At 43.9% G+C, this 12,970-nt stretch overlaps 1 protein-coding gene across 4 annotated transcripts in view; it reads left to right on the forward strand.

Moving 5' to 3' along the window:
- The window catches only part of LOC138665474 (catenin delta-1-like), a 182,784-nt gene that overhangs the window by 111,952 nt on the left and 57,862 nt on the right, over window positions 1-12,970 (forward strand). For all 4 annotated transcript variants that reach the window (XM_069752988.1, XM_069752989.1, XM_069752990.1 and 1 more), the window contains one exon: window positions 11,424-11,489. In XM_069752988.1, the coding sequence (XP_069609089.1) occupies window positions 11,424-11,489 (66 nt within the window). The remainder of the gene's footprint in view (window positions 1-11,423; window positions 11,490-12,970) is intronic.

The raw sequence follows: 12,970 nt of genomic DNA on the forward strand, positions 1-12,970 counted from the left end.
AAATAACGGATCCGTCAAAAAAAAATTGACAGATCCGTTATTTGAGGAAAATGGCGGTTTTAGACTGATGCCAAAAGACTGAAGTGTGAAAGAGGCCATAGTGGCTGAAGGTAGTGGGGTTGGTACTTCAGATAATAATCATAATTTTATTTATATAGCGCCAACATATTCCACAGCGCTTTACATTATAGAGGGGATTTGTACAGACAATAGACATTACAGCATAACAATAAGCACCAATCAAAACAGATACCAAGAGGAATGAGGGCCCTGCTCGCAAGCTTACAAACTATGAGGAAAAAGGGGAGACACGAGAGGTGGATGGTAACAATTGCTTTCGTTTTTCGGACCAGCCATAGTGTAAGAATCAGGTGTTCATGTAAAGCTGCATGAACCAGTTATCAGCCTAAATATGTAACAATACATGTAAAGAGGTCTATTAAATGCATAAAGCGTATGAGAAGATGATGATGCGAGGAAACTGATTGATTATGGTTTGTTTTTTGAATGGGCAACACAGGGACAGTTAGGTTGAGACGGTAGGCCAGTCTGAACAAATGCGTTTTTGGGGCACGCTTAAAACTGTAGGTATTAGGGATTAATCGTATTAACCTGGGTAGTGCATTCCAAAGAATTGGCGCAGCACGTGAAAAGTCTTGGAGATGGGAGTGGGAGGTTCTGATTATTGAGGATGTTAACCTCAGGTCATTAGCAGAATGGAGAGCACGGGTAGGGTGGTAGACTGAGACCAGGGAGGGGATGTAGGGTGGAGCTGAGCCATGGAGTGCTTTGTGGATGAGGGTAGTAATTTTGTACTGGATTCTGGAGTGGATGGGTAACCAGTATAATGACTGACACAGGGTAGAGGCATCAGTATAAAGATTGGTGAGGAATATGATCCTGGCAGCAGCATTAAATGGCCTCTGTCACCCCCTCCAGCCATTATAAACTAAAAGAGCCACCTTGTGCAGCAGTAATGCTGCATTCTAACAAGGTGGCTCTTTTAGTTATTGGTGCATTTATTCCCAAAATAAAGCGTTTTATAACTTCTCCAAAATACCTGTCTTTAGACAGGGAGGCAGGTCTTAGCCCCCCCGCTTGAAACGCCACACTGCCGTCACTCAAATCTTCAGGGGCTCTGCGCTGTTTTACCATGAAATCTGGCGCCTGCGCTGTGTAGTACTGGCTGGTGCACGCGCAGTCTGCAAGACTGGATGTGAGGTCAGATGGCCAGAGCTCACTGCGCCTGCACCAGCCAGTACTAAACAGCGCAGGCGCCGGATTTCATGGGAAAACAGCGCGGAGGGGGCGGCGCCCATGAAGATTTGAGTGACGGCAGTGTGGCATTTCAAGCAGGGGGGTTAAGACCTGCCTCCCTGTCTAAAGACAGGTATTTTGGAGAAGTTATAAAACGCTTTATTTTGGGAATAAATGCACCAATAACTAAAAGAGCCACCTTGTTAGAATGCAGCATTACTGCTGCACAAGGTGGCTCTTTTAGTTTATAACGGCTGGAGGGGGTGACAGTGGCCCATTAAGGACAGATTGGAGCAGGGAGAGTTTGGTAAGAGGAAGACCGATTAGTAGAGTTACAATAGTCCTGACGAGAATGAATAAGAGAAACGGTAAGGCTAGGTTCACACTGCATTAGTGCAGTCTGTTCAACATATCCGTTAAACGGACTGCACTAACGCAAGTGCCGGCGCTTGCACAGCGCTAGCGCAGATGGAGCTTCTGCTAGCTCCATCTGCGCTAGCAGTGACTGACCCGGAAACGCTGCAGCCCGCGTCTCGGGTCCATCACTCAAATGACCGCACATCGCTAGCGCACGCCCAGTGTGGGTGTGCGCTAGAGATGCGTCCGACATTGCAGTCTATGGCGGCGTTAATGGACTACGTTACACCGCGTTATGTCGCGGTGTAATGTAGTCCGTTAAACGTAGAGCCATAGCGCAATGTGAACCAAGCCTTAGAGTTTTTGCAGATCTGCCACTATTTGACTGAATTGGAGACACAAGAAGCTGCAATCATCTGATCGCTTGTGCTACACAGAGCAGGGCTTCAGCCCTACTCTGTATCAGAAATGCTCACTTGCTATGAGTGCCAACCGCTGGGCGGCACTCATAGCAATCCGACAATGACAACCACAGGTGTCTGCTGCAGACCTCGGGTTGTCACACAACCCATTGGCAAATTGCGGTCATGTGACATGGGTGCCGATGGGCGGAATTAGTGACCTGCTTCTAGTGCAATGGTGTTAAATGCCAAAGGAAACCGGGGGGGGGGGGGGGGGGCACCTTTGACGTATCTATAATCTATACATCTAAGGTGGTAAAGCGATTAAAAGTTCAATCAAACTATGAAATAATTACAGTAAGTGTTGTAAAGAATAAACATGCCAGAATTAACGTTTTTCAGGTATTCACCTACCCAAAAAAATGTAATATGCAGCAATCAGTCGTATGTACCCCTACATGGTACCACTAAAAACTACAGCTTGCCTCAGAAAATAAATAAATAAAAGCAAGTCTTCATACAGCTCAATCAGTGGAGAATTAGTTGTCAATAAATGACGACACTTTTTATTTATTTAACCCCTTCCCGACCTTTGACGCATACGCTGCGTCATGAAAGTCGGTGCCATTCCGACCCATGACGCAGCATATGCGTCATGGAAAGATCGCGTCCCTGCAGGCCGGGTGAAAGGGTTAACTCCCATTTCACCCGATCTGCAGGGACAGGGGGAGTGGTAGTTTAGCCCAGGGGGGGTGGCTTCACCCCCTCGTGGCTACGATCGCTCTGATTGGCTGTTGAAAGTGAAACTGCCAATCAGAGCGATTTGTAATATTTCACCTAAAAAACTGGTGAAATATTACAATCCAGCCATGGCCGATGCTGCAATATCATCGGCCATGGCTGGAAACACTTATGTGCACCCACCCCACCCCTCCGATCGCCCCCCCAGCCCCCCGATCTGTGGTCCGCTCCCCTCCGTCCTGTGCTCCGCTCCCCCGTCCTCCTGTCCGCTTCCCCGTGCACCAATCACACCCCCTGTGCTGCAATCAAACCCCCCCGCACTCCGATCCCCCCCCCGCACACAGCGACCCCCCCCCCCGTGCTCCGATCCACCCCCCCCGCACAGCGATCCCTCACCCCGTGCTCCAATCCTTCCCCGTGCTCCAATCCTCCCTCCCGTGTTCCGATCCACCACCCCCCATGATCCGATCCACCCCCCCGTGCTCCGACGCCCCCCCCGTGCCCTGATCTCCCCCCCCTTATACTTACCTGGCCGCCCGAGGTCCGTCCGTCTTCCTTCCTGGGCGCCGCCATCTTCCAAAATGGCGGGCGCATGTGCAGTGCGCCCGCCGAATCTGCCGGCCGGCAGATTCGTTCCAGAGTGAATTTTGATCACTGAGATATATCCTATCTCAGTGATCAAAATAAAAAAAATAGTAAATGACCCCCCCTTTGTCACCCCCATAGATAGGGACAATAAAAAAAATAAAGAATTTTTTTTTTTTTCACTAAGGTTGGGGTAAGAACTAGGGTTAGGGTTAGGGGTAGGGTTAGGGGTAGGGTTAGGGTTAGGGGTAGGGTTAGGGGTAGGGGTAGGGTTAGGGCTAGGGTTAGGGGTAGGGGTAGGGTTAGGGCTAGGGTTAGGGGTAGGGTTAGGGCTAGGGTTAGGGTTTCGGTATGTGCACACGTATTCTGGTCCTATGCGGATTTTTCCGCAGCGGATTTGAAAAATCCACAGTGCTAAACCGCTGCCGATTTATCGTGGATTTACCGCGGTTTTTCTGCTCATTTCACTGCGGTTTTACAACTGCGATTTTCTATTGGAGCAGTTCTAAAACCGCTGCGGAATCCGCAGAAAGAAGTGACATGCTGCGGAATGTAAACCGCTGCGTTTCCGTGCAGTTTTTCCGCAGCATGTGTACAGCGATTTTTGGTTCCCATAGGTTCACATTGAACTGTACACTCATGGGAAACTGCTGCGGATCCGCAGCGTTTTCCGCAGCGTGTGCACATACCTTTAGAATTAGGCTATGTGCACACGGTGCGGATTGGCCGCTGCGGATCCGCAGCAGTGTTCCATCGGGTTTACAGTACCATGTAAACATATGGAAAACCAAATCCGCTGTGCCCATGGTGCAGAAAATACCGCGCGGGAACGCTGCGTTGTATTTTCCGCAGCATGCCAATTCTTTGTGCGGATTCCGCAGCGTTTTACACCTGTTCCTCAATAGGAATCCACAGGTGAAATCCGCACAAAAAACACTGGAAATCCACGGTAAATCCACAGGTAAAACGCAGTGCCTTTTACCCGCGGATTTTTCAAAAATGATGCTGAAAAATCTCATACGAATCCGCAACGTTGGCACATAGCCTTAGAGTTGGGTTGGAATTAGGGTTGTGGTTAGGGTTAGGGGTGTGTTGGGGTTAGGGTTGTGGTTAGGGGTGTGTTGGGGTTAGGGTTGTGATTAGGGTTACGGCTACAGTTGGGATAAGGGTTAGGGGTGTGTTGGAGGTAGAATTGAGGGGTTTCCACTGTTTAGGCACTTCAGGGGGTCTCCAAACGCAACATGGCGCCACCATTGATTCCAGCCAATCTTGTATTCAAAAATTCAAATGGTGCTCACTCACTTCCGAACCCCGACGTGTGCCCAAACAGTGGTTTACCCCCACATATGGGGTACCAGCATACTCAGGACAAACTGCGCAACAATTACTGGGGTCCAATTTCTCCTGTTACCCTTGAGAAAATAAAAAATTGCTTGCTAAAACATCATTTTTGAGGAAAGAAAAATGATTTTTTATTTTCACGGCTCTGCGTTGTAAACGTCTGTGAAGCACTTGGGGGTTCAAAGTGCTCACCACATATCTAGATAAGTTCCTTGGGGGGTCTAGTTTCCAAAATGGGGTCACTTGTGGGGGGTTTCTACTGTTTAGGCACACCAGGGGCTCTGCAAACGCAACGTGACGCCCGCAGACCATTCCATCAAAGTCTGCATTTCAAAAGTCACTACTTCCCTTCTGAGCCCCCACGTGTGCCCAAACAGTGGTTTACCCCCACACATGGGGCATCAGCGTACTCAGGAGAAACTGGACAACAACTTTTGTGGTCCAATTTCTCCTGTAACCCTTGGGAAAATAAAAAATTCTGGGCTAAAAAATTATTTTTGAGGAAAGAAAACGTATTTATTATTTTCACGGCTCTGCGTTATAAACTTCTGTAAAGCACTTGGGGGTTGAAAGTGCTCACCACACATCTAGATAAGTTCCTTTGGGGGTCTAGTTTCCAAAATGGGGTCACTTGTGGGGGGTTTCTACTGTTTAGGCACACCAGGGGCTCTGCAAACGCAATGTGACGCCCGCAGACCATTCCATCAAAGTCTGCATTTCAAAAGTCACTACTTCCCTTCTGAGCCCCAGCATGTGCCTAAACAGTGGTTTACCCCCACATATGGGGTATCAGCGTACTCAGGAGAAACTGGACAACAACTTTTGGGGTCAAATTTCTCCTGTTACCCTTGGGAAAATAAAAAATTGCGGGCTAAAATTCATTTTTGAGAAAATAATTTTTTTTATTTTATTTTCATGGCTCTGCGTTATAAACTTCTGTGAAGCACTTGAGGGTTCAAAGTGCTCACTACACATCTAGATTAGTTCCTTTGGGGGTCTAGTTTCCAAAATGGGGTAATTTGTGGGGGATCTCCAATGTTTAGGCACACAGGGGCTCTCCAAACGCGACATGGTGTCCGCTAATGATTGGAGATAATTTTCCATTTAAAAAGCCAAATGGCGTGCCTTCCCTTCTGAGCCCTGCCGTGCGCCCAAACAGTGGTTTACCCCCACATATGGGGTATCTGCATACTCAGGACAAACTGGACAACAACATTTGTGGTCCAATTTCTCCTATTACCATTGGCAAAATAGGAAATTCCAGGCTAAAAAATCATTTTTGAGAAAAGAAAAATTATTTTTTATTTTCATGGCTCTGCATTATAAACTTCTGTGAAGCACCTGGGGGTTTAAAGTGCTCAGTATGCATCTAGATAAGTTCCTTGGGGGGTCTAGTTTCCAAAATGGGGTCACTTGTGGGGGAGCTCCATTGCATAGGCACACAGGGGCTCTCCAAATGCGACATGGTGTCCGCTAACAATTGGAGCTAATTTTCCATTCAAAAAGTTAAAAGGCGCGCCTTCCCTTCCGAGCCCTGCCGTGTGTCCAAACAGTGGTTTACCCCCATATATGAGGTATCGGCGTACTCGGGAGAAATTGCTCAACAAATTTTAGGATCCATTTTATCCTATTGCCCATGTGAAAATGAAAAAATTGAGGCGAAAATAAATTTTTTGTGAAAAAAAAGTACTTTTTCATTTTTACGGATCAATTTGTGAAGCACCTGAGGGTTTAAAGTGCTCACTAGGCATCTAGATAAGTTCCTTGGGGGGTCCAGTTTCCAAAATGGGGTCACTTGTGGGGGAGCTCCAATGTTTAAGCACACAGGGTCTCTCCAAACGCGACATGGTGTCCGCTATCGATGGAGATAATTTTTCATTCAAAAAGTCAAATGGCGCTCCTTCCCTTCCGAGCCTTACCATGTGCCCAAACAGTGGTTTACCCCCACATGTGAAGTATCGGTGTACTCAGGAGAAATTGCCAAACAAATTTTAGGATCCATTTTATCCTGTTGTCCATGTGAAAATGAAAAAATTGAGGCTAAAAGAATTTTTTTGTGAAAAAAAAGTACTTTTTCATTTTTACGGATCAATTTGTGAAGCACCTGGGGGTTTAAAGGGCTCACTATGCATCTAGATAAGTTCCTTGGGGCGTCTAGTTTCCAAAATGGGGTCACTTGTGGGGGAGCTCCAATTTTTAGGCACACGGGGGCTCTCCAAATGTGACATGGTGTCCGCTAAAGAGTGCAGCCAATTTTTCATTCAAAAAGTCAAATGGCGCTCCTTCCCTTCCAAGCCCTGCCGTGCGCCCAAACAGTGGTTTACCCCCACATATGAGGTATCAGCGTACTCAGGACAAATTGGACAACAACGTACGTGGTTCAGTTTCTCCTTTTACCATTGGGAAAATAAAAGAATTGTTGCTGAAAAATCATTTTTGTGACTAAAAAGTTAAATGTTCATTTTTTCCTTCCATGTTGCTTCTGCTGCTGTGAAGCACCTGAAGGGTTAATAAACTTCTTGAATGTGGTTTTGTGCACCTTGAGGGGTGCAGTTTTTAGAATGGTGTCACTTTTGGGTATTTTCAGCCATATAGACCCCTCAAACTGACTTCAAATGTGAGGTGGTCCCTAAAAAAAATGGTTTTGTAAATTTCGTTGTAAAAATGAGAAATCGCTGGTCAAATTTTAACCCTTATAACTTCCTAGCAAAAAAAAATTTTGTTTCCAAAATTGTGCTGATGTAAAGTAGACGTGTGGGAAATGTTATTTATTAACTATTTTGTGTCACATAACTCTCTGGTTTAACAGAATAAAAATTCAAAATGTGAAAATTGCGAAATTTTCAAAATTTTCGCCAAATTTCCGTTTTTATCACAAATAAACACAGAATTTATTGACCTAAATTTACCACTAACATGAAGCCCAATATGTCACGAAAAAACAATCTCAGAACCGCTAGGATCCATTGAAGCGTTCCTGAGTTATTACCTCATGAAGGGACACTGGTCAGAATTGCAAAAAACGGCAAGGTCTTTAAGGTCAAAATAGGCTGGGTCATGAAGGGGTTAAAGTGAAATGGTGTCTTTCAAAGCTAAAACTAGTCCCACTAAAATACAAGCCATCACAAAAAAAAGTATGGCTCTCGGAAGAAGGGGGCAAAAAAAAAAAAGCATAGAAAAAGTGTGGGGGAAAAGTTTAATCCCTTTACTGCCATGCGACTTAATAGTAAGTCACATGTCAGGTACCTGTGTAAGGAACTGATTAAGAATCTGAGCCCACTCCAAACCTAGAGCAGCTAGCAGCACTATCTCTGGTCACTGCTGTTTAACTATTTAAATGCTTTTGTCGCAATCAGTGGCATTTAAACAATGAGCACCACTTCCCATCACAATCGTAGGAGGCCAATGGGATGTTCTGACTAGAGATGAGTGAATATCTTCGGCTCCCTCCTTATTCAGCAACCTATAGCGCTTACTGAAGAACCTGCAGAGGGAACCCAGATACCTGGAGCGCTCCTGATAATCAGCTGTTCGGCGCTGCAGCTGCATGTGTCGCGGCTGTGTGACAGTCACAACAAACAGGCTCTCCATGCATGTGTTGTGGCTGTCACACAGCTGCGACACATGCAGCCGCGGCATTGGACACCTGATTATCAGGAGCGCTCCAGGTTCCAGCTGCAGCTATTTGCCGAATAAGGAGGGAGACGAAGACATTTGCTCATGTCTAGATATGACCACTTGGGAACTGCTAGAGGCCAGCACGGCTTCCATCTTTGGCCTTCTGTGACTGTGCTTCATAAGAGAATATAATTGTCTATATATTGAGAAATACTCTTGATCCTGCAATCATTTGTTCTAAATATTGCAATACAAGTCCCTCTAAGGGGACTGAAAAATAAAACTAAAGTTTTTAAATTCCTGTAAACCTTTCTTTTTCCCATTAAAAATATATATATTTTTTTTGTATCGATAAGTTTGATTTATTAAAGTATAAAATTAATCAACCCTGTCTGTAAACGCTTTAATATGAATAAAAAAATCAAAATGCCAGAATGGTTTTTGTTGCACAGCTCCACATAAAATTGCAATGAAAAGCAATCAAGTGGTGTATTTACACCAAAAATGAGTATCGCTAGAACGAAACTTAAGCTGCCATCAAAAGCAAAATATGTTAAGTGTTAAAAAAAAAAAAGTGATATTTTTTTATTTCAAATGTTATCAACCTAAAAATGGCAGAACCACATTCAATCATTTTACTACACTTCAAAATTTTGTTTCTCCTGTTTTCTAGTACAATTATATAGTACAATGAATGGAGTTATTCAAAACTGCAAATCATTCCTCAAAGCCAGCCCTCGTATCCCTATGTTAGCAGAAAAATAAACTGCTATAGCTCTTGTGAAAAGAGGAAAAAATAAACAAAGTGCGAAATGGAAAAATAACCTCGGAGTAAAGGTGTTTCAACAAAGAAAAAAAAAAAAAATATATATATATATATATATATATATATATATATATATATATATATATATATATATATATATATATATATATATATATATATATATATATATATATATAGATAGAAAAGTGGAACAGCACAAAGCTCACCAATGGTGGGTGCCTAGCCCCCTGGATAAAATGGTCCAAGCATAAATCCAACATGTATACCAAATAGTAAAAATGAAGGCAGCACTCCAAAAGTTTCAGGTGAAAAAAAGATGCAGTTTTAATCGACCCACATCACTGTGCGACGTTTCGGCTCACTGAGCCTTTTTCAAGTATATATATATATATATATATATATATATATATATATATATATATATATATATATATATATATATATATATATATATATATAATTATAATTTTTTTTTTTTTTTTTTTCTTTGTTGAAACACCTTTACTCCGAGGTTATTTTTCCATTTCGCACTTTGTTTATTTTTTCCTCTTTTCACAAGATATATATATATATATATTGTCTAAAGGGTTTTTCTGTCTGTCCTGGAAATCCCGCGTCTCTGATTGGTCGAGGCCGCCAGGCGACGGGCACAGCATGGCGACGATGATGTCATAAAGGGTATTCTAGAATATGCATGTCCCCGTAGTATATGGACAATGATGATTCCAGAATTCGCGGCAGACTGTGCCCGTCGCTGATTGGTCGAGGCAACCTTTATGACATCCTCGTCGCCATGGCAACCATTATGACATGTGCGTCGATACTGTGCCCGTCGCTGATTGGTCGAGGCGAATTCGCGGCAGACTGTGCCCGTCGCTGATTGGTCGAGGCAACCTTTATGACATCGTCACCATGCCTGGCGGCCTCGACCAATCAGAGACGTGGGATTTCCAGGACAGACAGACGGAAAAACCCTTAGACAATTATATATATAGATTTACACGCCCCACTGCCCTGGTTCCTCACTGATCTGTGTGCATTTGGTTCCTGATGCAGGGAAAGTAGAAAAAAAAACACTAAATATAAAAATCAGATGATTGGCATCAATGTCCGCACATCTATGCCCAGTGAAAACAGGCAGTGGTTTGTGATTTATTACAACTGTTGCCCGAACAGCCGCTCATGTTGGCAAGAAGCTTTTCTACCATGTGTAAATGAAAAGGATGATCGGGGAAGACAAAAGATCTTTGTTAATGAAAAAAGAACCCACAATGCTCTTGTCACATGTTAATTCAAGCCTTGAATTTCTTAATGAGATCATACTTTGTATTGTTGCTTTATAATGGAAAAAATAAGTATTCTTTTCTCACCATGGAAGCAACAAAAACCCTCACTGTTGCCCTGATCCACTCTCGCCTGGACTACTGTAACGCCCCATTAATTGGCCTCCCCCTTACTCGATTTTCCCCTCTCCAGTCCATCCTTAATGCAGCAGCCAGTGCTGTCCATCTGGCTAATCGTTACTTGGATGCGTATGCTCTTCGCCAGTCGTTACACTGGCTGCCCATTCATTATAGGATCCAATTCAAAGTGCTTTTTCTCACCCACAAAGCTCTTCACAGTGCGGCACCCCCATACAACTCCTTCATTTGTCTTATCGGCCTAGCCGACCTCTGCGCTCTGCAAATGAGTAACCTCTGCACTGTACCTCACTCCCGTCTCCAAGACTTCTCCCGCGCTGCGCCAATCCTCTGGAATGCTCTACCCCACAAAATTAGGACTATCTACAATTTGCATAGTTTTAGGCGTGCCCTCAAAACACATTTGTTCTGAGCAGCCTATCATGTTCCCTAATCAGTCATTTTATGTGTAAGGGCGCGTGTGTAGCCCATTCACTACTTCCATCTATCCCCCACCCCCTGAAGATGGCTGGACCATCATTGTACATACATCATTGTAAATACACACCTGTACTTTGTATCTCCCCCACCTCATTGTAGATTGTAAGCTCTCACGAGCAGGGTCGTCTTATTGTGCTTTAATTATTGTATTGTTAACGTTGTTACTTATGACTGTTGCGTTTCAAACTGTTAAATTGTAAAGTGCTGCGGGATATGTTGGCGCTGTATAAATAAAGATTACCGTTAGTAGTAGTATAGTTACTATCGATCAGTAGACATGTACACTCTAAACATAGAATGTTCTTTCATTAGAGAGATGAACATAAATGGAGATTTCAAGAAATATGTTAATTTTTACAACCTGCTATCTAAAACTTGTATTACACACACTAAATATTTCCTGGGTTTTTTTTCCGTTTTTTTTTTTCTCATCAGTCAAGAAAACTCCTGAAGATCAAGCGGACACGGTGGAGTTTCCAAAGAGAACAACACCAGCAGTAGGTGAGCTGACCAGGAAATTTTAATATATATATATATTTTTTAATTTGCCCTTTCATTGTTACCACCTTTTCTCCAAAGAGCCAGAACTTGTTTTATTTTTCCATCCGCATAGCTATGCGAGTACTTTTTTTTTTTTTTTTTTTCTTTTGTAGAACACATTGTAGTTTGAAAATGAGGGGGGTGGTGGATGTGGGTGGGAAGTATGAAACACAGAAACACAATTCTGCAATTGTTTTATGTGTCTTATTTTTACAACGTTTGTAGCCATGATACAAACTTTGTAACGTTTTCATTTTAGAGCTATGAGGATTTAGTTTCCTTGTCAGTATTCTATATATTTTGTGTATCACTAGTTACCATCGCTTCTATTCGTAAGAGTAGGTAGTCAATACTGTATACGCAGTGTGTGTATCTATCTCCATATCTACAGTATATATGGATAGATATAGAGAGAACCCCTTAACGACTGCCAATACGCCTTTTAACAGCAGTAGTTAATTAACGGCACTGTGGAAAAAGTATATAGCGCTCCCTAGAGTCTGATTTTTCTCTGGGGTCTCGGCTGCCGGGGGTAAATGAGACCCCAGAGAACATGATTCGGGTCGGTTTTACCGACCCCGGGGTTGTGATCGCCGTTATTAACCGTATAACGGCGACCAAAAAAAGCCTGATTTGCCATTTAATTTCTGTCCTCTGATGTGATTCCCTAGAATGAGGCAAATGGAAGCACTGTGAGTGCAGTGTGACGTATGACCCAGGAGTGTCCATCTTTTTAGACATACATAAAAGCTCTGTCCGCCACTGTTTTGTTCACCTCTGAAAAGGACATAGCTGAACAGAGGCCAGACTTATAAGTAAAATTTTTGTGTAAAATTAAAATGTTCTTTATCCTCATTGCTTCAGTTCCTGTGAAGCACCTGAAGGGTTAACCCCTTACCGGCATCGGACGTACTATACCGTCCGATGCCGGCTCCCCTGCTTCGATGCAGGGCTCCGCGGTGAGCCCGCACCAAAGCCGGGACATGTCAGCTGTTTTGAACAGCTGACATGTGCCCGTAATAGGCGCGGGCAGAATCGCGATCTGCCCGCACCTATTAACTAGTTAAATGCCGCTGTCAAACCCAGACAGCGGCATTTAACTACCGCTTCCGGCCGGGCGGCCGGAAATGACGTCATCGCCGACCCCCGTCACATGATCGGGGGTCGGCGATGCTTGTGAATGGTAACCATAGAGGTCCTTGAGACCTCTATGGTTACTGATTGCCCGTCGCTGTGAGCGCCACCCTGTGGTCGGCGCTCACAGCACACGTGCAATTCTGCTACATAGCAGCGATCAGCAGATCGCTGCTATGTAGCAGAGCCGATCGTGCTATGCCTGCTTCTAGCCTCTCATGGAGGCTATTGAAGCATGGCAAAAGTAAAAAAAAAAGTTTAAAAAAATGTGAAAAAAATAAAAAAAACATAAAAGTTTAAATCGCCCC

Source organism: Ranitomeya imitator, chromosome 2 (assembly GCF_032444005.1).
Source record: "Ranitomeya imitator isolate aRanImi1 chromosome 2, aRanImi1.pri, whole genome shotgun sequence".
Classification (NCBI taxonomy): Eukaryota; Metazoa; Chordata; class Amphibia; order Anura; family Dendrobatidae; genus Ranitomeya; species Ranitomeya imitator.